The 27,916-nt window shown below is 33.0% G+C and overlaps 1 protein-coding gene across 2 annotated transcripts in view; it reads right to left on the minus strand.

Moving 5' to 3' along the window:
• LOC101887825 (G protein alpha o subunit) overlaps positions 1-27,916 on the minus strand; it is a 142,253-nt gene that overhangs the window by 61,977 nt on the left and 52,360 nt on the right. Inside the window, exons 1-3 of one of the 2 annotated variants that reach the window (XM_005174795.4) lie at positions 27,140-27,441; positions 20,703-21,432; positions 56-240 (exon numbers count right to left, since the gene is read on the minus strand). In XM_005174795.4, the coding sequence (XP_005174852.1) occupies positions 56-240; positions 20,703-20,820 (303 nt within the window). In that variant the 5' untranslated portion in view covers positions 20,821-21,432; positions 27,140-27,441. Of the gene's footprint in view, positions 1-55; positions 241-20,702; positions 21,433-27,139; positions 27,442-27,916 lie in introns of those variants that run through there. The other variant, XM_005174796.4, reaches the window with a different exon arrangement.

Consider the following 27,916-nt stretch of genomic DNA (forward strand, 5'->3'; position numbering starts at 1 on the left):
AGGAGATCTTTCATACATCAAAAGAATAAGAAAATAAAAATGTGTGGATACTCACCTCTCTTTCGTTATTACTAAACTGAATACTAAGATTTGGCATTGCTCTAAGTATTGCAACTAATGATTGTATTGTGTTGCTGTAAACAACCGGTCTATACTGTTTGAAATCCTCAGGAGTGAACCCACTTTCGTGGATGATTTTCATTTGTTTAACAATTGTACTTTTGCCCGATTCACCAGCACCTGGAAGTGGAGGAGAAAAATGGAGAATGAAATGATTAGTAATTGGAATTTATTTGAATAACACAAATAATTGAATATAGTAAATATATAAATAAAATAATATATATTAAATTATATATAAATAAATTTAACCATAAATTAAAACAAGTTAAAAAGTATTAGCCGATTTTCCCGACATAGGTAAACGTTCAGCCAATGTTCGATTATTTAAATATATTTTGACCACTGTAATGATTATTCAAATTGTTGACCCTCTATTGAGTAGGTTCTGAAGGAATGGGCCAATATTGTCCATTTCGTATCAGAAGTAAATAAATGTGATATAAATATTGCGAAGTGCCAGGTATGGACTATATCAACCACTTCCTTCACCTTATATAAGATATGTGATAATTTCTAGAAAATATTAAAATGTGACTGAGGTACCAAATATAGTCGACCGAAGTATTTCATTTTCATACCTCAACTAATACAGAAAAAAATATTGTTATGGGCAAAATTACAAGAATATCGAACATCTATATCCAATTTTTTTGCGAAATCATAAATTTCATATTTATCTCAGGTTTCTGGTTGAGAGAAATATTTAGATATTGCAAGTTGCAAAGAATCACTAACTTGTTTCGCAAATTATGACAGATGAAAGTATTGAAAATTGTAACCCTTTGTGTCTGAGGTGCCAGAATGGGTTCGCAGATGTATATCATCTTCATAACAGATCTTGTGTTACCAAAAATTTTCGGATGTATGAAACTTGAAGCGAGTTGGATGCTAATTTCCCTTTCTTTTAACGTTTTGTAGTTAAAAATCTTGTACCCTATGTGGGGGAGGTACCAGAAGAAATGGTCTCTACCATTTTGATTACAGATCTTATGTTCACGGAAATATTGAGGTGCACCAAGTCGGAAACGTTAATATTCCAAATTCTGACCCTTTGTGGGGGAGGTACCAGAGAGAGTGGAACGATATATCCCATCTTCACAGCAGATCTTGTGTTAGTGGAAATACTGGGATATGAGAAGCATGAAGTGAACCAGATGCTTATTTCGGATTTAATAATCGCTTTCATTATTCAAAACTTTGACTCTTTGTGGGGGAGGTACCAGAAGGAATGGTCCGATCTCAATCATCTTTATAACAGATCTTGTGTTTATGGAAATATTGAAATGTGACAAGTCTGAATGGAATCGGATGTTAATTTCGGGTTTTATGAGCTTCATGAATATTTCAAATTCTGACCCTTTGTGGGGGAGGCATCAGAAGGAGTGGACCGATATATCCCATCTTTGCACCAGACCTCTGGCTAATAAAAATATTGGGATGTGTGTGATTTGAAGAGAACAGGATGCTTATTTCGCATTTTATGATCGTTTTGGTTATTCAACATTTTTACCCTTCGTGGGGGAGGTACCAGAAGGAATGGCCCGATCTCTACCAAATTTATAAATGATCTTGTGTTGGTGGAAACATTGAGATGTGCGAAGAGTGAATGGAATCGGATGTTAATTTCATGTTTTATGAGCTTCATGGATATTCCAAATTCTGACCCTTTGTGGGGGTGGTATCAGAAGGAGTGGACCGATATATTCCATCTTTACACCAGACCTTGGGCTAATAAAAATATTGTGTTGTGTGTAATTTGAAGAGAATCGGATGTTTATATCGGATTTTATAACTGTTTTGGTTATTCAAAACTTTGACCCTTTGTGGGGGAGGTACCAGAAGGAATAATCTGATCTCTACTATCTTTATAACAGATCTTGTGTTGATACACGTATTGAGATTTGACAAGTCTGAATGGAATCGGATATAATTTTCGCGTTTTGAATATTCAAAATTTTGACTCTTTGTGGGTGAGGTACTAGCAGGAGTGGATCGATATATCCCATCTTCACAGGAGGTCTTGTGTAAGTTGAAATAATGAGATGTGTGGAATATGAAGGGAACCGGATGCTTATTTTGGATTTTATAATCGCTTCGGTTATTCAAAACTTTGACCCTTTGTGGGGGAGGTACAAGAAGGAATAGTGCGATCTGAACCATCTTTGTAACAGAACTTGTGTTGATGGAAATATTGCGATTTACCAAGTCTGAATGGAATCGGATGTTAATTTCGGGATTTATGAACTTCAAGAATATTCAAAATGTTGACCCTTTATGGGGGAGGTACCAGAAGGAGTGGACCGATATATCCCATCCTCACACCAGACCTTGGGTTACTAAAAACATTGTGATATGTCTAATTTCAAGATAATCGGAATCTTACATCCCATGTTATAAAAGTAATAATTATTCAAAATGTTGACCCTTTCTGGGGGAGGTACTTGATAGAGTTGTCCGATATTGTCCATTTTCGCACCCGACCTAGCGCTGATGTAAATATTAGGATTCGCAAAGTTGGAGCAACATCAGATTATACGTTCTCTTTCTGTGCAGTATAATATTTTCTTTGAAAATGTTCGACCTTTTGTGGCGGAGGTACCAGAAGGAGTGGGTCGATGTTGCCCATCTCCAAACTCGATCTAAATTTGATAATAATATTACGATGTACCAATTTTGAATCAAATCGGGTACTCCCTTTGAGAGTTATCGTGGGCAAAAGCCAGCCAGACAGACAGACAGACAGCGCTAGATCGACTCCAAATGTCCTGAAATGGATTTGGTCCAAAGAGACATAGGGTCTAAAACCGTTGTTACGACGAGGCACGTTTTGGCCGTATTAAATGGTATACAGGGTGTGATGAAAAAAACTGCAACCAACTTCAGACTGCTGTCATTTCCAAGCCGCTCCTCCGAGAGCTGTTAAAATTATTCCAGTGACAGCTCATTACATTGTTTACAAGCGAACAAAAGTATTTTGGTGAGAATTTTCCTGAAAAAAAAAAAGTTATTCCTGATGGAACTCAAGCGTGATAGTGTGATTTCTTTATATTTGGCACAAGTGGCTAGCCTTAGAGCACTCCTGCCGGGCAGCGTTTGACGGTCTCGTGCCAAAGGTGACCAATTCGAACTAATCTAAACTTATTTTAAAATTTAATGTTATTTCCGATATTCCGATATAAAATTAAAAAAAAAAAATGTAAAAATTATGACGTTTGACTTTGTTTCAGTTTTTTATCTTACCCTGTGTATCCTCTCTAGCCATATAGCTGAGGGTATTAAAATAAAAAATTGCCTATATTACTCAAATTCTTTCTATGACTTCTAAAATGAAATTCATTTGTAGCAGAGTATTTTGTATGGTTGGGAATATTCGACCCCTCCCCCTTGCCTTTGCTAATAGTTCTTTAATTTTTATTTTTCAACCGTTCAAAGTGTAAAAAATACAATAAGAAAAAAACATAAAATTTCTGTTAACACTTTTAGTTTCATGACTAAACGGCTGAATGCCTATCTAAATGAATGGACGGACGAAGAAACGTACAACCGAACATCAGCATCAGCTCTCTACGCTTTGCTTGAATGTGAACATCTTGGCGGCTGTAGAGCGTAAAGATGATGTTTGGTGTGATGAAGTGGTGTGGCCTAATGGCTTTTGAAGTGCCAAAAAAATATCCACACACACACACACACATGTGTAAATGTGAATGGGCATACATACACACACTTATACTTATATGGCCCGACATTGAGCCACACACATCGTAAAAAAATCTAAAGTACAATGTCTAGGCATCACAAGATGACGTTGTTGTCGGCTCTCTACCTAAGTTTTTTTTTGTTTTGTTGAATGTAAATGTTTTGTAAAGAAAAAATAGCTAAGAAAAAAAAATGTTTTCAAAAAAATCGTACCGAAAAAAATCTTAAGTACAAATCTGTGTTAACAACCCAAAGCAAGAAAGAATGAAATAAAGGGAAGAAAAAAAAACACACACACAGCACAAAAGTGAAAACAAAGACATTTATACATTCATTCATCATTGTCTGAACATGTGTAGGTATGTGCGTATGTATGTATGTATGAATCACAAAATGTGACAATTTTTTTTTGTTTTGTTGCAATGTGTAATAATAATCATATTTTTCTCAACACTCTTCAGCACAACAACAATGCAACACAACAACTTTGTGTTAACAACAATGGCACGAGTGAAGGGGGAAAAACTTGATAATTTATGAACACAAAAACAGCCAAAAAAAAAAAAAAAAAATTACAGCGTCAAAAAATGACGCTTTTTTTACCGTTGCCAAAAATTTTTATAAAAAAAAAATAAAAACAAAAAATGCCAACATTGTGTGTTTAAATTTACACAGAGAACACCCACCCCAAAGCAGACACATCCAATAGTAATTTGAAATAAAAAATACATTCACCTTTTTATTCTGTTAATATCTGTTTTTTGGGAATTGAGAAAATTCTTGGAAGCGACAAAAAAAAAATGTATAAAAAAAATAAAAAAAAAATAATAAATAAAAAAAAAAATAAAATAAATAAATAAATAAAAAAATAAATAAAGATCCTTGCACTGCTCCGCTCAAAACAAATAAATAAATAAAACAAGTAAAAAAAGTATCGGTCGGGTATGCCGACAGATGTATACCCTCAGCCAATGTACGATTATTTAAAAATATTTTGACTTCTGTTATGATTATTCAAATCATTGACCTTCTATGGAGTAGGTTCCGAAGGAATGGGCCAATATTGGCCATTTCGTATCGGACCTTAATAAATATGATATAAATATTGCGACGTGCTAGGCTTGGAGCTTCATAAATATTCAAAATGTAAAGTCTTTGTGGGGGAGGTACCAGAAGGAGTGGACGGATATATCCCATCTTCAAAGCGGATCTTTTGTTAGTGGAAAAAATGGGATGTGTGAAATAAAAAGAGAACCTGATGCTTATTTCGGATTTTATAAAACTTTTGGTCATTCAAAACTTTGACCCTTTGTGGGGGAGGTACCAGAACGAATGGTCCGATCTCTACCGTCTTTTGAACAGATCCTGTGTTCATATAAATATGCAGATGTGTCAAGTCTGAATGGAATCCGATGTTAATTTAGCGTTTTATGAGCTTAATGGATATTCAAAATTTCGACCTTTTGTGGGGGAGGTACCAGAAGGAGTTGGCCGATATATTCCATCTTAACACCAGATCTTGGGTTTATAAAAATATTGGGATCTGTGAAATTGTGAAAGACAATCGGATTCTTACATCACATTTAATAAGAGTTGTAATTATTCAAAATGCTGACCCTTTGTGGGGGAGGTACTTGATGGGGTGGACCGATATTGTCCATTTTCACACCTGACCCAGCACTGACGCAAATATGAGGATTTGCAAAGTTGGAGCAAAATCGAATTATCATTTCTCTTTCTGTGCAAAAAATATATTTTTTGAAAATTTCGACCTTTTGTGGGGGAGGTACCAGAAGGTGTGGACCGATTTATTCCATCTTAACACCAGACCTTGGGTTGATATAAATATTTCGATGTGTGAAATTTCAAGACAATTGGAATCTTACATCACATTTTATGAGATTTGTAATTGTTCAAAATTTTGACCATTTGTGGGGGAGGTACCAGAAGGGGTGGACCGATATTGTCCATTTTCACACCTGACCTAGTGCAGGTCATTTGGACTGATATTGGCCATTTTTTTCACAATTAACCCGAAATCGGTTGAAGATATATAAGGGAGCTATATCCAAATCTGAGCCGATCTCGATGAAATTTGGCAAAGGTATTTCCGAGCTCTACAAGATATCTGGTACCAAATATTATTCTTGTGGGGTGCATATTACGAATGTGAGGGACTTAAACATCAAATCGGATGAAACATAAATATGGGAGCTATAGCTATATCCGAGCCGATTTGCAACAAAAAATTTGAAGTACTTGCTTCTAGACTGAATCCGGTTGGATGTACCAAAATTCAGGTCATTTATGCTGATATTGGCCATTCGGCGCACAATTAACCCGAAATCGGTTGAAGATATATATGGGAGCTATATCTAAATTTGAACCGATTCTTACTAATTTCAAAAGGTTTCGACCTTGGGCCAAACAAATATTGTTTGGAAAATTTCATCTTAATCGAATAATGCAACCTGCATTTTGTTCACAAAAATACAGGGACAGACGGACGGGTGGACAGACGGACGGGTGGACAGACGGACGGGTGGACAGACGGACTGACATGTAAAAAATCAACTCAGAAAGTTATTCTATGAAGATCCTTAAAAGTAACTATGGGTCTATATCGTTGCCAGCTAAGCTTGGCCGGGTCGAACTATTAATACCCACCACCATTTGGAAGGAACTTGAAAAATTTCAACAAATTCCGAAAAATGGCGTTTAAATGAAGACCTTTATACGGGGGCTATACGAAAACTTGCACCAACATAAATAATTTTTTGTCATAAGCTGTAGTATCCATTACGAACTTCAATTACGAAATTTGGAACAATTCTGATGAATAATTTCACTTAAATTATGAATATACCGAATAAAGGGAGATACCTTTATATGGGGCCTATACGAAGACGTGGACATGAACTCAAGTTTTTTTTTTTTTTTTTTTGGAATAGGCTGTAGTACCCTTTACAACCTTCGAATACGAAATTTGAAATAATTTGGGTGAATGATGACTCTAAAATAATCAAAATACCGAATACCGGAAGCTCCCGTTATACGAAAATTACGAAATGCAAAATTTTAGCCTTCTATCTCAATTCGTTCGAAAGATAACGTGATTACAACAGACAGACGGACAGACATACACACAAACGAACATCTATAAATCGTCTTAGAATTTTACGCTGATCCTGAATCTACATATTTGTAGGGTCAATCATGAATATTTCGAGAAGTTACAAAAAATGACAAAGCTAATATACCCTCCATAGAATGGTGGGGGTATATAAAACTATTAATAACTTGAAAAACAAAACACAATCATATTTGCGCTATTCCTTCAAATTCTATAGAAAGTTGAGATATTCTTCCAATATAATAGTACAATAATGCAAGGATCTTTTATAAAAAAATTAAGGCAATTTAAAATTCCCCCTTAAAATATAAAAAACAAGGAAAACTTTTGATAGACAACATCAAAATCATGTTTTCCACTCATTTGCCTCTTGGGCGTATAAGTGTTATTAATTATCATGCCATCGGTGCGTATAATTATTCGTACGAAATATATAAATAAAATTCATTAATCATACGGCGACACACGTTGATAATTTGATGTTCGGTAGCTCATTTGGCAAAAGTCAATGGGCGATAAATGACAAACTTACAGCAAAAAAAATTCGGAAACACGTTTTAATGACATAGTTAGCAGAGGCTGTCATTAATCAAAAGGTGGGAAAGAAATACATATTTTATAAATTTTATGGGAAGTATAACTTCATTATGGAGAACGGCTATGGGTCCACTTTCGATGTTATGGATCTTTTGGTTTTCGATGAAAAAATAAAAAATACTTATTTTTCTTAGACGCCAAGAAAGGGGTTATGTATTTATATAACTCATACGATCCATGGTATCTTTCGAAAATTAAAAATATTGAATTTTTATATTTTAATGAAATTTTTAGACTATGGCTAGAAAAAATATTTTATTTTTTTATTTTAACTTAAAAAAATTTAAGTTTTTAAGATAGGCAAAGCAATGGAAAGCTTTGCCTGTTGGGCGTAAAGGTGTTATTAATTACCCTACCATCGGGGTGTAAAAATAAATTATATTAATCATACGTCGACACTCGTTATTAATATGATGTTTGGTAGCTCATTTAGCAAAAGTCAATGAGCGATAAATGACAAACTAACAACAAGCAACAGCAAAATCGCAAGAAAATAATGATGTACTTAACAGCGTCTGTCATTAATCATGATTTTTTAATTATGATTTAAATTTGATTAATTTTCAATTAATAACAAGTAAAAATGCAGTAAATTCGGCCGGGCCGAATACCTGAATACCCTCCACAATTTGGAACGAATTTGGAAATTGTCAAAAAAAAATAATAAAATCCCTTAAAAATGCTGTTAAAATCTTAAAAATATCAAATAAAGCCTTTATATTGAGGTCTATACAAGGACGTAGACCTGCATAGTCAACTTTTGCCATAGGCCATTTTCAATACGAAACTTGCAAAAAAAATCCGTCGAATAATGTGGTCAAATTCATTAAAATACCGAATATAGGAAGGTACCGTTATATCGGTGCAATACAAATACCTAAACCTGCAAAGACAATTTTCTGCCACAGGCTGTAGTACCTATTATGGACTTCAAATATGAAATTTCAAACAATTTCGGTGAATATCGTACCTAAAATACTAAAATATGGGGAGTTACTGATTTATGGGGCCTACACGAAGACCTTGACCTGCATGACAATTTTCTGTCATTGGTTGTAGTACCCGTTAGGGACTTCAAATACGAAATTTCAAACAATTTGGGTTAATAATGTCACTGAAATCATCAAAATACCGAATATGGGAAGCTACTGTTATATGGGGCTTATACGAAGACCTGGAACTGCAAAGACCATTTTCTGTCAATTTTAATTACAAAATTTTAAACAATTCCGGTAAATAATGTCACTGAAATCGTTAAAATACCAAATATTCGGAGGTACTTTTATATGGAGGATATACGAAGACGTGGGACAAGCATACGTAATTTTTTGTCATAGGCTGCAGTACCCATTACGAATTCTAATTACGAAATTTGAAATAATTCCGGTTAATAATATTCTTAAAAACGTCAAAATATCGAATATCGGGATGTGCCGTTATATGGAGGATATACGAAGACGTGGGCCTGCATGCGGAATTTTTTGTCATAGGCTGCAGTATCCATTACGAATTCTAATTACGAAATTTGAAATAATTCCGGTGAATAATATTCCTAAAAACGTCAAAATATCGAATATCGGGAAGCACCGTTCTATGTGGGATATTCAAAGACGTGGTTCTGCATACGAAACTTTTTGTCATGGGCTGTAGTTCCCATTACGGATACTAAATACAAAATTTGAAACAATTCCGGTGAATAATGTCACTAAAATCGTGATAATATCGAAAATGGGGGAGGGATACCCTTGTATGGGTGCTCTCTTCCAGTGCTTAAAGTGCTTAGAAAGAACTTCTGGTATGGATTCTTAGACAATTCCAATAACAAAAATTAGCTAAAATCATTAAAAAGAAAAACACCGAATATAGGGAGGTATCGTCATAGGTACCTTAGAAAGTACTTAGACGGAACCCCTTTTAAGGATTTTCGGACAATTCACGCTTGAATTCCATCACGAATAACTTTGTTTTTTCTGGAATATTCTCAGCAAAATACTTTTGTACGCTTGTAAACAACATCGTGAGCTGTCACTGAAAGAATTTTAACTGCTGTCGGACGAGTGCCTTAGAAATGTCAGTAGTCTGAAGTTGGTGGCAGTTTTTTTCATTTCACCCTGTATATCCATTGTTAGGTCTAAAATTATTATATGGATGAGTTACAAACGGAATGACGAACTTAATATACCCCCATACTATGTATGGTGGAGGGTATATGTAAGGAGAAGTTTTAAAGTCCTTTATTGAGTTTTCTATGAAAAAGGATGATCTCAAGGTCTTTTCTAAACAGAATCCCTAACTTTTTAATATAACTCATACGCCATATAAAAAGGGCTGTAATAATAGTACTTATACGCCCTCATGACCTCAATTTGGATTTTTTTATACCCTACACCACATAGTGGTAAGGGTATTATGTCTTTGTGCATGGAGAAGGAAGCGAGATAGACCCATGGTTACTTTTGAGGATCTCCATAGAATCACTTTCTGAGTTGATTTATGCATGTCAGTCCGTCCGTCCGTCCGTCTGTCCATGTATTCTCGTGAACAAAATGCAGATCGCATTTATTATCCGATTGAGATGAAATTTTCCAAACAACATTTGCTTGGCTCAAGGACGAACCCTGTTGAAATTGAGATATAGCTCCCATATATATCTTCATCCGATTTGCCTTTTATTGTGCACCAAACGTGTAATATCAGCCCGAATAGTATGGAATTTTGCACATACAACCAAATTAGGCCTGAAAATAAGTGTGCCAAATTTGATCGAAATCGGTTCAGATATAGCTATATCTCCCATATATATTGTTCAACCGATTTGTTATTTTTGTCCTCCGCAGCCCTGATATGCACTCTGTAACAATAATATTTGGGGAAATATATCAAATGCAGCTCAGAAATACATTTGCCAAATTTTATCGAGATCGGTTCAGATTTGGATATAGCTCCCATACATAACTTTGTCTGATTTACCTTTTATTGTGCACCAAACGTCTAATATTTGCCCAAATGGGAAGGAATTTGGCACATGCGACCGAATTGAGTCTAGAAGCTAGTATGCCAAATTTGGTGAAGATCGGTTCAGATATAGCTATAGCTTCCATATATATTGTTCATCCGATTTGTTGTATATGTTACCCACAGCCGTAATATGTACTCCGTAACAACGATATTCAGGGAAATATATCAAATACAGCTCAGAAATATCTTTGCCAAATTTTATCGAGATCGGTTCAGATTTGTATATAGCTTATCTGATTTCAAATTAATTTTGCACCAAATGGGCAATACATGTCCGAATTTAAAAGATACAAATGCTTCGGCATATTTAGTCCTTTGAACTTTAAATAATAATTATAATCATAGCGTGTATGATTAAATTCTTCCATAAAACTTTTAATTATTATGTGGAGCTCTACTAAATTGGCAAAGTGGTGTAGGGTATCATAAAGTCGGCCCCGCCCGACTTTAGGACTTTCTTTACTGGTTATTTTTATTTTTTTCTTCTCAAGGTCCTTTATCTAAAAAAATCTGTTACTTTTTAATATAAATCATACGCCATATCAAAGAGCTTTAATAAGAGTACTCATACGCCCCATGGTCATTTAGAGGTAATGACCTATTTTTTTATTTTTTATTTATTTATTTATTTTTTTTTTTTTTTGATGCAGAACCGTATTTTATGCGTAACAAATTTCCACAATATATTTGTAATCTATTAAATTTAAGTTTCCAAATTACGACAAGGCCACATATTTTTTTGAATTTGGAGAATTTTTTTCGCCTTCTTTGAACATCAAAAACATGAAACCCCCCCAATTTACAAATCAAATTTTATAATTATTTCCAGAGAATAACAAGTGAAATTAAAACATTTCCATGGCAGAACAATGGGAAAAATGTAAATAAAAATAAATGATTTCATGAGAAGTACTTTTCGGTCAGTATGCGGTTTTGTTTTGTTTTTTCTTTGCTCCATTAAACGGGTAATGAAGATTTGTTTAAACATATTTCATTTCAATTCATTTAATTTTGAAAAAAAAGGAATTCAAATTACTCACAAATTATAAACAAAAAGTGAAGGAAAAAAATAGAAATATAAGAAAATAATAAACAGGCCAAGAGGCAAATCAATCAATCTTCAGGTTTTCCATCTCTCTTTATCTGTTTACTGTGTGGAGTGAAATAAAAATTAAGGAAAAAACCCCCATATTGAAATTATGATATTTTATTTTTAAACAAATTTTAATTAAATTTAATGTATTTTTGATTAAATAAACAGGCTGCAAAATGTGCCAAAGCAAAAAAAAAAAAAAAAAAAAAACTGCCCGATTTGTTGTTGCATGGCAGGCAGGCAGTCAGGCACATCATCTGGAAAACCTAAATTGGCGTATGATTCAATACATTGTGCATTTTTTCCCCCTGGACAAGGCAAAAAAAAAACTCACAAACCAAATCATCGGCACGTTTCAAAAATAAATAATCCAATTTTACACAAATTTCCAAAACTTTACACACATAATAATTTCTCAATCAAAATGTAATAAATCATTAGCATCGTTTCGCCCCTCTCAGCAGCTAAGCATTTTCCCGTGAAATCCATTATTAAACTAAGTTTAAAATTACAATTTTGCCAGTTCATGATTAATGACAGGCAGCTGCCCTTAACTATCTCATTAAAACTTCTTTGAATTTTGGTGATTATTTTTGTTGTTAGTTTACGATTTATCGCCCATTGACTTTTGCTAAATGAGTAAAGAGCAGAGAGGAACATCAAATTATTTACGTGTGCCACCGCCGACGACGACGTATGATTAATGTGTTACGAGAGAATTAAATTAAAATACGCCTCGATGCCTTGATAATTAATAACACTAATACGCCTAAGAGTCCAAGGGAATGGAAAATATGATTTTAAAGGAATCTACCCAAAGGTGCTGGGGGGTTTTCTTAAAAAAAACTTATGTGAACTTCAGAAAAAATCCAAAACATTTCTGGAAATGTTTTGTAGGTGAATTGCATAAAGAATATTTTTCCATTATTTTTTTTAAAGAACTATCATAGAATCATAGATTTTTTAATAATCATGTCAAGGATCATCAGAGTCTAATTGCGAATTTTTGAAGAAAAAATTTTCAATGATCAATAGCTTTATGATCGTAAGTTTATTTTAAAACAATTTTTTAACAACTACCAGGGCTGTATCTACAATTTTAATACGCACGATAACTCGCGAAGGAAGTATCTGGTTTGGCCTAAACTTATCAATATTACCAATATTATTATCAAACTTAGATCGAGTTCGGAGATGGACAATATTGGCCTTCTGGTACCTCTCTCACAAAATACCAACATTTTCAAATAAAATAATTAACTGCACAGAAAGAGAATGGATAATCCGATTTTGCTTCAACTTTGAAAATCCCAATAATTGCATCAATGCTACGTCAGGTGCGAAAATGGACAATATCGGTCCACTCCATCAAGTATATCTCCCACAATGGGTCAACATTTTGGATACTCATGAAGCTCATAAAACGTGATATTAACATCCGATTCCATTCAGACTTGGTACGTCTCAATATTTTCATCAACACAAGATTTTTGTAAAAAAAAACTCTAAACAAATCCCAAAAACAATGCTTTTTTAAAGAATATTTTCCAGGATCGTGGATTATTTCAGAAACTACCTGATATAGTCCTAGATTTTTGACAAATATTTTTCAAAGGCCATGAAAACTATAATTCTGAATTTTGATGAACTGGACTGGTTAAGAGTATTTTTCAAGGATTATCAGAGAAACAATCATGCAATGTTTCTTCAAAAAGTTAGCTGGTGTCAACGGAGTACAGGATTGAAAAATCTTAGAAAATTTATGAAAAAATAAGTGTTTTTTTTTCAAACACCTATGAGTTCTTTTTTTAATATTCTTGGGCACCTACAAGATTTTTGACAAATAATCTTCAAAAGTCATGAAAGCTATAAGCCCGAATTTTAAGTATTTTTCAAGGATTCTCAGAGAAACAATCATGAAATGTTTCTTCAAAAAGTTAGCTGGCTTCGGCGGAGTACAGGTTTGAAAAATTTTAAAAAAATTGTGAAAAAAGAAAAAAACTACGAATATCGTTGAACAACTATTCGGAAAAAATAGTGAAAGTGTTTTCTTCAAATACCTATGGAGTTTCAATTCTTTTTTTTTAATATTTTTGAGCAACTACAAGATTTTTGACAAATATTTTTCAAAGGACATGAAAGCTATAATCCCGAATTTTGAAGAATCTGGACTACAAGGTTATGAAGACTATAAAAAGTAAAGAGTATTTTTGAAGAGTTCTCAGAAAAACAATCATGCAATTTTCTCAAAAAAAATCACTATTGTCCTTGGATAAAAGATTTAAAAATGCACGAAAATTTTGAAAAAAAAAAATAATATTAAAAAACCTACGATTGTCCTTGGACCTCTATCCTTTAAAAAATAACTCCCGGAAAAATCTTAAATTTTTCAAAGATTTTTTTTTTTCAAAACCTATGGAGTTTCAATTTTTTTGTTTTTTAATATTTTTGAGCAACTACAAGATTTTTGACAAATATTTTTCAAAGGACATGAAAACTATAATCACGAATTTTGAAGAATCTGGACTACAAGGTTATGAGGACTATAAAAAGTAAAGAGTATTTTTGGAGAGTTCTAAGAAAAACAATCATCCAATTTTTTCAAAAAGTTCACTATTGTCCTTGGATAATAGATTTAAAAATTCACGAAAATTTATGAAAAAAAAAAAAAAAAAATAATCTTAAAAAACCTTTGATTATCCTTGGACCTCTATCCTTTAAAAAATAACTCCCGGAAAAATCTTAAATTTTTTAAAGACTATTTTTTCAAAACCTATGGAGTTTCTATCCATAATTTTTTTAATATTTTTCGGGACCAACAGGAATTTAATCATTGATTTTTAAAGGATATTTTTTCTCTGAAATATAATATCGCAAATTTGAAACAGACGGAAGGGTTAAATTCAAAGGAGATACAATTCTATCATCGAGGATTTCTAAGGTTCATTTAAATCTAGGATGAAATCGTTGGCATTGAATAATTTTTTTCACGAACATGGGCTATTTTCATAGGATGAGTTTTCAAAGGCAATGAGGCAAGCTATAATTCCGAATTTTGAAGAATCAGGACTAAAAGGTTAACAGGACTAAAAAATATTAAGAGTATTTTTCGTGGGTTATCAGAGAAACGATCGTTTCTTTTTTTTTTCAAAAAGTTCGCTACTGTCCTTGGAACATGGGTCTTAAAAACCTGCGAAAATTTATGAAAAAAAATTGTATTTAAAAAAAAACTAGGATTATCCTTGAACAATATTTCTTAAAAAAAGCTTCGGAAAAAATCTTAAATTCTTAAAAGAATTTTTTAAAGCCCGTGCTTAGTTTTTTTTTTAAATTTTTTGAGGATCATCGTTGATTTTTTCAAAAGTCTCTGAAATATAATAGCAGATTTGAAACGCAACGAAAGTTTACAATCGAAAGAAAAACAGAGCTATAGGATTTTTTAAGGATCAGATGAGACAGAAATCATTGAAATGATTTTTTTCACGAACCATAGACCAATTTTTTTTAGGATAACCTTGGCTAAAAGTCGTTACATTTTTACGAGATTTATTAAAATACTTTTAATCGTATTAATCAAGAATTTGTTGAGGAACATCAGCAATTAGTCGTTAACTTTTGTGAATTTTTGCAAGGGCCAAGAAAGCTATAATCCTGGAGTTTTTGAGATTTTTATCGAGGGATATTTCATGGCGTTGAGGTTTGGATCTTCTTAAGAATTCTTTTTTCCATAACTTTGATAAAAAAAAACTCTCAAACAACGTTTGAAGGCGTATACGTTTTATTAATTCAAATATCAGGTGACGTATGAGTTCCTCAAACCCCTACATTCATCATACGCCACACCTTTGCAGTTTTGTTTTAATTTTTAATGGAAATTTAAAAAAAAAATCGTTTCTTCTGGCATTCTTGCCTCTTCACCATCTGTGCAGTTAACAAATAATCTTGCACATAAACATGTAATCACTTTAGCATCTGCATCAAGAAATTCAATCATGTGAAGAGGCAGATGATGAGGATGATAACAACGGTGATGGTGATGATGACGATGATGGCGGATGAGAGCCAAATAAGTGTGGTGGTTAGACACAAGAGTGTTTGCATGTGTGTCTCTGTATACAACAGACCACCACCACCGACCTACTTATAAATAATTGACTAAGAACAATAAAAGCTCTTGGTTGGAAATCCACCTCCCACCACCCTCATTCTCCTCTCGCTCCTCTTTATTATCCTACAAACCACTTCTTATATTTTTCTTGCTATAGCCTTAAGGAGACCTATCAAATTTTCTTTCCTCCCTCCTGCCTCAACGAGGAGGCTTGTGAAAACAAAACAAAATAAATTGAATATTTTCGTTTTCTTTTTGGCCGGAATTGACTGACGTCTTATATGTCCAAGGCAGACAAGTTAGTTTGTACAGGCAAGTCAGTTAGTCAGGCAGCCAGCCAGCCAGTCAGTCACTTAGTTAGGCCTTGGCGGAGTTCTGTGTGGGTGAATGGGAAATTACATTCCAAAGCCAAGAAAGGCAAGGAAGTGGGGGATGGGGACAGAAAAAAAGACACCCTGTAGACATTCAAAACAACCGGGGCAAAACTACAACGTAATAAGAATCTCATTATCTTCAGACTTGATTGGCTTGCCGAGAAAACAACAACAACTACACATAACACTATTGATGGAAACCATTGCCACTTTTCCAGTTGGATTTTTTTTTTTTCAATTTTTCTGTAGTTGAGGGAAATTATTATAAACAAATTATCCCCAGCACTCTTTACAAAGAAATAAAATATAAATGAATTTCCAGACATCAATTTTTCTGGGATTTTATTTATTTTTTTTTTTTTTGAGGGGGGGGGGGGGGGGGGGGGAGTGGTGATAAATACAAAATGGCAAAGAAATCCAAAATAAGTTGTTGCCAATAAATAAATAAATAAATAAGGGGAAATGTGTTAAATTACATGAATCACAAGGCGTATTAGAATAGTTTGATTTTGAAATATTCAAAATTTTTAAGATTTAATTTAATTTTCAAGATCAAACAGCTAAGGAAAAGAATAAGGGGGTACATGATGGCGTATGAGTATTATTAATTGTATATGTTTATGGGGGCGTATGATTTATGGGAGTAAAACAAAAACCAATCATACTCTCATTTGTAAGGTGTTCCAAACAATTTGTCTTTGGGTAAATATCCCAAAATTTCAGAATCCTACAAAAAAATATTTTTGACTAATAAAAAAAATCGAAACAAATCCCAAAAACAATACGATTTTTAAAGAATATTTTTCTAGAATTATCAGGGATTCCAGAATTATCGAGGATTTTTTCAAAAGCTACTTTATCAGACAGCTTAGTTTAAGCAGCTTTAGTTTTTTTAACAAATATTCTTCAAAGGCCATGGAAGCTATAATCTCGAATTTTGAAATATCAGGACTACAAAAAGTTAATAGTATTTATCTAGGATTACCAGAGATACAATTATGCAACTATTTTTTTAAAAGACCATCAGAGTTATAATCTCGGATTTTCGTAAAATGTTTTTATGGACTAGGACTAAATTCCTGATTTCTTTGAAGAATATATATTTCTAAAGTCCAATGGAGTAATATTTTTTAAAAATATTTCCCAGGAATATCCCCTCTAAGAATGTGGATTTTTAAAGAGTATTTGTCAAGAATAACACTGTGCGACAGCAAAAATACACACTTGCTATAATGTTGAAATTTTGATTTGTGGGAGCCCACAGATGTGTCACTTCGAAAATTGATTTTATAACCAGATTTGGAACATTACAAGAACAGAGTTTTAAAGAATATTTTTTCAAAAACTATCAGAGAAGCAATTGTACATTTTTAGGGACCATCTGAGCAAAAATAGTGGATTCCTGAATATTAGCTCCAGAGCTCCAATAGTAGATTTTTAGAGAATATTTTGAAATAACTATCAGAAAATGAGTATTATGAATATTTAAAAAGGTTTTTTATACCCTACACCACATAGTGGTTCGTCCCCAAGGACGAACCCTATTGAAATTGGAGATAATCGGTAAAAAATTAGATATAACTCCCATATATATCTTCGTCCGATTTGACTTTTATTGTGCGCCAAACGTGTAATATCAGTCCGAATAGTATGGAGTTTTGCACAGACAACTAAATTCGACCTGAAAATAAGTATGCCAAATTTTATCGAAATCGGTTCAGATGCAGCTATAGCTCCCATATATATTGTTCATCCGATTTGTTATTTTTGTCCTCCGCAGCCGTAATATGCACTCTGTAACAAAAATTTTGGGGAAATATATCAAATGCAGCTGAGAAATACCTTTGCTAAATTTTATCGAGATCGGTTCAGATTTGGATATATTCGCATATATAACTTCGTCCGATTTACCTTTTATTGTACACCAAACGTCTAATATTTGCCCAAATGGGATGGAATTTGGCACATGCGACCGAACTGAGTCGAAAAGCTAGCATGCCAAATTTGGTGATCAGTTCAAATATAGCTAAAGCTCCCATATATATTGTTCATCCGATTTGTTGTATTTGTTACCCACAGCCGTAATATGCACTCCGTAACAACGATATTCAGGAAAATATATCAAATACAGCTCAGAAATATCTTTGCCAAATTTTATTGAGATCGGTTCCGATTTGGATATAGCTCCCATATATCTTCTTTATCTGATTTCAAATTAATTGTGCACCAAATGGGCAATACAAGTCCGAATTTAAAAGATACAAATGCTTCGGCATATTTAGTTCTTTCAACTTTAAATTACAATTATAATCATAGCGTGTATGATTAAATTCTCCCATAAAAACTTTTAATTGTTAGGTGGAACTCTACTAAATTAGCAAAGTGGTGTAGGGTATCATAAAGTCGGCCCCGCCCGACTTTAGGACTTTCTTTACTGGTTTAATTATTGGGACACTTGGGCGTATAAGTATTATTAAATGTCATGCCATCAGGGCGTATGATCTTTCGTTCAATAATCTCATACAGAGCATTAATCATACGCCGGCGCATACATATTTAATTTTTGCATCTCTTCTGATTTCACCAAAAAGTTTGACATTTCGACCCATCGAAGTAGTGGGATAAGCGTTTTCGTTTGATGGGACCGATTCTGAGTATTTACTATAGCTTACATGTTTTGAGGAAAGCCTTTTAAATGTAAGACTAGAAAATTCTAAAGAACTCTAAGGAAAATAAAATTGTCTTATGGATACTTTGGAGGCCTTTTCTAGCTCAGAATGCCTTTGCATTTGGAGAGTGTCGACTTTTAGACTTTTTTGTCAAAAACAAAAAAAGACAAACCTAAAGTTGGTCCTACAAGAGTCCCATGAAACGATTTTGAAAATTTAATTTTTGCAATTTTTTTAAAGACTTCTGTTTCGTTAAATCCTTCGAATTAAAAATATGCAGTCGACAGTAAAAATCGATATTGAGACCTTTGTCTACAAACAAAAAGTAATCTCGATTTTGGCTTGTCTACGAAAAATCGATTTTAGATTTTCGCATGTGATGTTGATAGGATCGATTTTTTGATGTTTTGAAGGGTATTATCAACAGATTATAACATAAACAATTAAAAACGTTAATCGTTGAATACTAAAAAAAAGAATAAAAATCTTTTGTCGAAAATCGAAATTGATATTGGTGGTAGGTATATGGCGGTAAAAACGTGGACCTATACATCTGAATTTTAATACTAATCACACTAGACATATTACACATTGTCGGGCAAATTTTGAAGCTTTACGTTAAATAATATGGGCTGTATCGTGATTTCAACAGACAGACTGACAGAAACTTTATGGGGTCTACGACGAATGCAACAAACAGAATGACAATGTTTATATTCCTTTCTTTTCAAGGTGGAGGGTATAATTAATATATTTATAAATGGCCTAAAAGTATGCTTTACAAATACTAAATATATAAATAAGAATTGGTGATTTTACGTAAGACTCTAACATAATGTGTAAACTAGCCATAAAGGTATTCGGTAACACAAAATAAAAAAAATTAAGGACATTTCCAAGTGGAACTGCTTTTAGAGCTTCCTCAAAAAAGTATTTTGGTATAGAATTAATTATGAATGACTTCTATCTATACTTATTTTTTTTTTTTTTTTGATACCTCTGATAGACCTCTTAAAGTTTCTCAATTGAATCGAGAAATTCTGAGAAATTTCCGCAAAATAGAAAAAATATATTTTAGAGTTAAATGTCAACTCTTAACTAAATAAACCTTTCATGACCTGTCAGAGAAGGATATTAACAGCAAATTAAAAAAACCACCTGTCAAACATGTCAAAAACATTTCAAGAAAAATTTCACATTAAAAAATAACCTTTGCTTTGATTACAAAGAGAAAATGAAAAAAAAAACGAATAGCAATTGAAATAAGACACTCTTCGCCCCCCTTTAATTTCTTGCAAGAACAACCACAACAACCAGAAAAAAACTTCTTCGACAGTTTGAACCACAAGTCAGACCAAAAGGAATTAAGGAAAATGAAAACCAAAAGAAAAACTATTTCTTTTTCTTCTTCTAATTTTACTTGACATCAAAAACAGGCAGACTGTAAGAAACCAAAGGATAATTCTTTGGGATGCCAACAAACGAAGAAAAAAAAAACAAGGCAAAGAAAAACAAAAAGAAAAAAAAAAACAAATCCGAAAGGCAAAGTCATTATCAATGTCTAAGACTTTTTAACAAAATTGCAGAGGGGAGGGGAGGAATTGGTGGGGAGTATGGAAATCACTTGTTCGAACAGCATCCCAACAAATGGCTGGCCTCAATTCGTTTGCTCTTTAATAAACTGGGAAATGCTGTTTTTAGCTCAATAAAGAGAATATTACACCAACTAAAAGAGAGTGAGAGAAACTCAACTCTCCCTGGACAGTACTCCAAATAAAATGCCATTTAAAGAGTTATTTATTTGGTGATATGTGGTAGATAGTATGAGAATAACTCTTGCTTTCTCTTTATCAATCTCTCTCTCTCTCTCCCTTACTGTTGCATTACTCACCCAATAACAAAAGTTTAATATCCTTTGCTGCCTGTATCCCATCTTCTTTCAGATTGCGTTCAATCAGACGACTCCTGGCGGCTGCTGCCCTTTCCTCAGCACTCTGTGCGCAGCCCATGGTGCGGATTGCTTCGACACAAAACGTTTTGAAGGTCGTTTAATATCGGCCACAATTGGCCGAATACTGTAGCCAGGCGAGAAAACGAAACCAAAAAGCGTAGTTGACGGATCTGACTACGACGACGACGTCCTAGTCGACGAGGAGGACAACAACGTTGCTGTTGCTGTTGTTCAAGGATTCAACGTTTGATGTTCGTTAATGAAGTAAGGCGACGACAATTGAAATCACCAACAACAAAAAAACTGGCAACTGATTAGGATTTCTGACATGCAATGGCCCGGCGGTTGGTTTGGGTCAGAAGGAGGGGTGTTGTTGTTGTTATATTTTGTTGGTCTATTTTGCTTCGATGTAACCACAATTCCAATGCTCAATTAAAAATCATTTATTACACACGAACTCTCAGCGTCTCAGCGGAGTTGGGAACAGATGTTTCTTTTTGGGTAGAGTTTTTCACAAATATTTTTGAAATATTTATTTTTTTATTTATCGACAGAACTTAGATTTTTTCCTTCTTTTTTTGGTTAGGAGATTAATTGTATATTTTGAATTCTCAATATATTTTGTTGTTTCTTTTTATTTGTTTATATATCTATTTTTCAAATATTTATTCTAAATCGAAAATTTGAAAAAAAATCACATTAAAACATAACTCTCCCACTTTTATTTGAATTAAGCCTTCGTTCATAAAACGTGATGCTCAAATGCAGAACTATGAAATAATTTGCTTCTATGCAAAATATCTTTCTGTTATATGATCAAAAGAAAATTGGAAGGCCTTTAGAGGTTTTTCTACAGAAAACTATGGAATTCAAAGTCCATTTTGTTGTATCAATTTTTTCCAATCAAAAGAAAATTAATCGCTCATAATTAATATATACAATTTATGGGTTCTCCGATAAATATTTCGAGAAAAAAAAACACCTGGCCGAACTTTTAATACCCTCCACAATTTTGAAGGAAGTGCAAAAATTTCAAGATAATTGCATACAAAACGAAGTATCCATTACGAACTTCAATTACGAAATTCGGATCTATTCTGGTGAATAATACCGCTAAAATTTTTTTGTTATAGGTTGGAGCATTCATTACGAACATTAAATACAAAATCCCAAAAAAATATGTCCCTAAAATCACCAAAATACCGAATAATGGGAGGTATCTATACGAAGACGTGGACCTGCATATTGTAGTACTCATTACGAACTTCAACCACGAAAATGGAAGCAATTCCGGTTAATAACGTTACTAAAATCATCAAAACACCGAACATCGGGGGGTAGGTATCGTTATATGCGAAGACGTGGACCTGCATATGCGATTTTTTGTCATTGGCTGTGGAACTATTAAGAACTTGAAATACGAAATTTGAAATAATTCCGGTAAAAAATATCGGTAAAATTATCAAAATACCGAATATTGAGAGGTATCGTTAAATGGGGGCTATACGAAAACGTGGACCTACATGAACCTACATTTAGGAACTTATCCTGCCTACTGGTAAAATACTCATGTGTGTAAAATTTTAGCTTTCTCACTCGACCTACAGGGTTGCCCATATTCGACGGACCCATCTGGCAACGCCATAACTTTTGACAGAGATGTCACATCGCTTAATGACATACCGCGTTTGAAGCGTCAGTCCAAGCAGATTTTTACCATGAACCAATACACGCCACGCGAGCGCTCTGAAATAGTTGAAATTTACATTCAAGTCAATTGTGAAAGCTCAACGTGTTTTTAAAACATTAAAAAATGTGAGAAGTGCGCCTTCAAAGAACACCATTAAGCGTTTATACGAAAAATTTTCGACTGGTAAGGCTCTTTCTAATCCGAAGAGGCCATATAAAAGTCGACCAAGGCGATCGGCCGAGAATATTGCTGCCGTACGAGCCAGTGTTGAGAGGTCCCCAAGAACATCCCAAAAACGCCGTTCTCAGCAGTTGGGCATGGCTAGGTCCACTTTACAATGGATTATTCGTATTGATTTGTATTTGTTCCCGTACAAAATTCAGTTGACGCAAAGAATATTGCCTGCGGACAAGCCTCGTCGATTGGAATGGGCCCAAAGGGCCCAAAGGTCCGTCGAATATGGGCAACCCTGTATGTTCCTGTCAATAATTTTAAAAGTATCAGCTGAATGCCGTTGAATTATAAAGAATTAAATCGGAGTTTTTTTCCAAAGTTTTATCATTTTGTGGGAAGTACAATGAGGGAAAGGCTGCCAATAAGGAGATTGGCCAATGTGGAGATAGCATTCAGAGACATTTCTGAGTTATTTTAAATTTCAATCCACATTGAATTATTGAAAATGTTGAGCTTTTGTGTACCCAAAGGTATAAGACAATATTTTCTACTTTGTTAGACCAATATTAAGATGCTCGAGGTTTAAATACTCAACGCTTTATATTTCGAAATTCCAGGGCCGAGGAGTAAGGTTGTTAAAAAATACGATGTCCAAATTTTGGGCGGAATCGGGTACTATCTTAAAGATCTATCGAGAACTTCAGCCAGACAGATGGTCAAACATGCCTATATTGACGACAAATTTCCTCGTGACTCCCAGGAGGCAATATGCAAATGAAATTTACATGGACAGGGAGTTACAGAAAGATCGTGTTCTTGCACTCGGGCCCCTTTAGAAATATACATTTTCTGGCATTTTTTGTACTTTTAATGTGGAAGAGCTAGTTTACTTGCCGTTTGCCCGATTATATTACGATCCTTCAAGCGGAGGTCCGAGCGATTGCAGAGTTTCTGAACTGGCTTAATGCCAACACGAGGCCGACCACCGTAAACATCCTAGCAGACAGTAAAATCGCTATAAAAGCTATAACATCCAAAACAGTGAATTCAAAACCCGTATTGGAATGTATAAATTCAATCAACAACTATTTCCAACTCGGCTCAGTACGCATTATATAACAGGACAATCCAATAGCGCTAAATGCGTCACGTCTAGAGTTAAAGTTGTGTCCAAAAACGTAAGTCTAAAAGTCGGACTGGGTCGACTTTATGATACCCTCCATCCCTTTTAATATTTAGTAGAGCTTCATATAACAAATAAAAAATATAACAAATCGTATGAACAATATATGTGGGAGCTATACCTATTTGACATACTTATTTCTAGGCTTAAATTGGTCATGTATGCAAAATTCCGAACTATTTGGGCTGATATTAAACGTTTGGTGCACAATAAAAGGCAAATCGGATGAAGATATTTGTTCGAGCTATATCCAAATCTGAACCAATCTCGATAAAATTTGGGAAAGGTATTTCTGTGCTGTATTTGATATATTTTCCGATATATCGTTGTTATAGAGTGCATATTACGCCTGCGGAGGACAAAAATATCAAATAGGTTGAACAATACATATGGGAGCTATAGCTGATATCTGAACCGATTTCGATCAAATTTGGCATACTTATTTCCAGGCTTAATTTGGTCGCATATGCAAAATTCCGAACTATTTGGGTTGATATTACACGTTTGGTGCACAATAAAAGCAAATCGGCTGAAGATATAAATGGGAGCAATATCTAAATTTTGGCCGATCATCACCAATCAATTCAATAGGGTCCATCCTTGGGTCAAACAAATGATTTGTGTAAATTTTCATATAGATCGGGCAATAAATGCTAGCTGTAATTTGTTTACAAAAATACATGGACGGACGGAAAGGCACAAATCGACTCAGAATGTGATTCTATGCAGATCATCAAAAGGTACTATGGTTCTATCTCGTTACCTTTTGCCAGTTACAAACAAATGCACAAAGACATAGTACCCTGACCACCTTGTGGTGTAGGGTACAAAAATCGTATGGGGCGACCCTAATAAGATAAAATCTAAGAATCTTCTCATTAGAAGAATCATTAGGGGCCACCTGGGCCTACAACCTCATCAGTACAAGATAGATTGTGTAGATAACTGCATATGCCAGGCATGGTGGGAAGATGGTGAAACTTTGGAGCATTTTTTCTGCCAATGCCCAGTGTTTGCAAATATCAGATCCCAATTCTTAGGGAACGACTCCATACCAGACCTAAATCAGATCATGGTAAATGAAATAAAACAGTTAAGGAATTTTGTAAGGGTAACTGTTATATTATAACGTAAACTGTCTGTCTTTTTTCAAAAGCCTCTTATTATTATTATTATTATTATTATTATTATTATTATTATTATTATTATTATTTCTATTATTATTGTTATTGTTATTATTATTTTTTATTATTATTATTATTATTATTATTATTATTTCTATTATTATTATCTATTATTATTATTATAATTATTATTTATTATTATTATTATTACTAGTATTATTATTATTATTATTATTTTTGTTATTATTATTTTATTATTATTATTTTATTATTATTTTTTTTATTATTATTATTATTTCTATTATTATTTATTATTATTATTATTATTATTATTATTATTATTATTATTATTAATATTATTATTGTTATTATTATTATTATTATTATTATTATTATTATTATTATTATTTTAGTATTATTATTTTATTATTATTATTTCTATTATTATTATTGTTATTTTTATTATTATTATTTTTATTATTATTATTATTATTATTATTATTATTATTTATTATTATTATTATTAATATTATTATTGTTATTATTATTTTATTATATTATTTTATTATTTTATTATTATTATTATTATTATTATTATTTTTATTATTATTATTATTTCTATTATTAGTTATTTTATTATTATTATTATTAGGATTTATTATTATTATATTAAGTAATATTATTATGGTTATTATTATTATTATTATTATTATTATTATTATTATTATTTTATTATTATTATTGTTATTATTATTATTTCTATTATTACTTATTGTTATTTTTGTTATTATTTTATTATTATTATTATTATTATTATTATTATTATTATTATTATTATTATTATTATTATTACTATTATTATTATTATTATTATTATTATTTTTTATTATTATTATTTCTATTATTATTATATTTTTATTATTATTCTATTTTATTTTTTTTATTATTACTCTATTTTATTTTTTTTTTTTAATTTTCATGTTTATCATCATGGCTTACATTTGATTTTTCGTTTTGTTTATATCACAACAAAGTGCCACTATTTTTTCAAAACTCAAAGAGAACATTTCTTCCCCACCTCATGAAGGCCATATTTCACAACAAAAAAAAAATGAGAAGATAATATTAAACAGAGAGAATTAGACAAGCAAAAAAGAAACAGAGATAATCACAGAAACAACTCTCAAAGCTAAGCATATATTTTTGACACATTAATGTCCGTTAGAAAATTATGGGGAGTATAACTCTCTCTCTCTCTCTCCCCAACGGTTTCCCTTTTAGGACAAGAGTAATAACTGCTTATTTTCAAATGTGAGTGGGAGAGCGCACAAGAGATTTTTTTGTTCAATTCACATAAAATATTGTTTTTTTTTGGTACATTTTGCCAATAATTTGTTTATTCCAAATGGAAGTGTATTTATTTTCTTTGGATATTTTCGTGTTGTTGTTGTTTTCAATATTATTTTTTTTTTTTCAATTTTCTTTTGTTTGTACAATATTGTTGATTTTTTTGTTGTTGCTGAAGGTGGTAATGATGCTGAGGCGGCGGCAATTGTTGTTGAATTCGATTTTTTTTGGTTCACTTTTGTTTTGGGGGAAATCTTTTCTGTTTCAATATTTTTTTTGTGTTTTTATTTTGCTCAGCTGAGAGGGGGTACTTTTTGTGGTGGGGTAGTGGTGTTAAGGGGGTTAGAGTAAAGAGAGAGAACAATTTTTGGAACGCGCCGAATGCTATGCGTGGTGATTATAATAATGATGTGGTTGTTGTTGTTGTTGCTTTTTTGTCTAGTTATTAAACGCCAGGCCAAAAGGGGATACAGCACCACACACCACAAACAAAAAAAAGTAGAGTATTCAGCACAACTACACGATAATTGTATTCACACATGAAAACACAAAAACAACAACGACGACGTCGTCGTCGAGCAGATTGAGAAGAAAATTCCAAAAAATACGACTACAACATGAATCATGCATTGCGTTCGTTTCTGTATTTTCATTTTCATTTTTTCTCATTGGGTTAATACAATTTTTTTCCAACTTCGTACTCTGCGTCAATGGCTGTGTGTGTACAACAATTATTTTATTACACTTTTTTTCCATGGAGGAAAAATTTTTTTCACATTTTTCTTTTTGTATTCAATTTCTTTGGGGAAATTATTTCAATATTATTTTTTTTTTCGTATTTTTCTCAACTCAAATTTACCAAATTTTTGTAGAGATTATTTTTCTTTTCCATAAATTTTGTTTATTTAATAAAACACAATTAAATTTAATTCTTTTTTCGAGGTGCCGCCCTATGCAAACTTTTCTCAATACGAATATTTAACAAAATTATAACGGTGCGTATGGAATCTTTGCTCTTTTGGAAAAACGCATTACTGAACTAGGCAACGAACGACACGATGTCGACGACTATCATCGCAACGATTGCCCAAGAAGCAGCCAACCAGCCACGGCACAGCACAACACAGGAGGAACATAGAACGAACGAATACTCCACACACACACGAACACATAGATAGCAATATATTTTACCGTAAACATTCGTTATTCACCACACCGCCGTGTTGGGTGTACACACACGAAGGCGAATTTTATAATGGAAATATTCGTTTACTCTGGGGAATCAGCCATCCAGAGAGAAAGAGAGGAGCAGAGCGAGAAAAATCACAACGAGGCAAAAAAACGGATAGATAGAAACGCACAAAAAAGAAGTACAGGAAAACTAGCTTTTTATAGCTCACAAACACACACACGTGCCAGTGTGTGTGTTTGGGGTAGTAAAAGAATTTCTGTTAAAAAAAGCCCTGGAGTAATTGGGAGCGTAGAAAAAGCTCACCATCATTCATCCACCTCAATGAGAAAATAATCAGGAATCTAGAGTCAAGACACTTGTTAATCACTCCTGGAAGAGTTTAGGATTTTTTTTTTCACAAAAATATGGTCAACCATCACTTGGTGCGATTAAAAATTGGGTCGG

The sequence above is a fragment of the Musca domestica genome, unplaced genomic scaffold, assembly GCF_030504385.1.
Source record: "Musca domestica strain aabys unplaced genomic scaffold, Musca_domestica.polishedcontigs.V.1.1 8, whole genome shotgun sequence".
NCBI classification, from domain to species: domain Eukaryota; kingdom Metazoa; phylum Arthropoda; class Insecta; order Diptera; family Muscidae; genus Musca; species Musca domestica.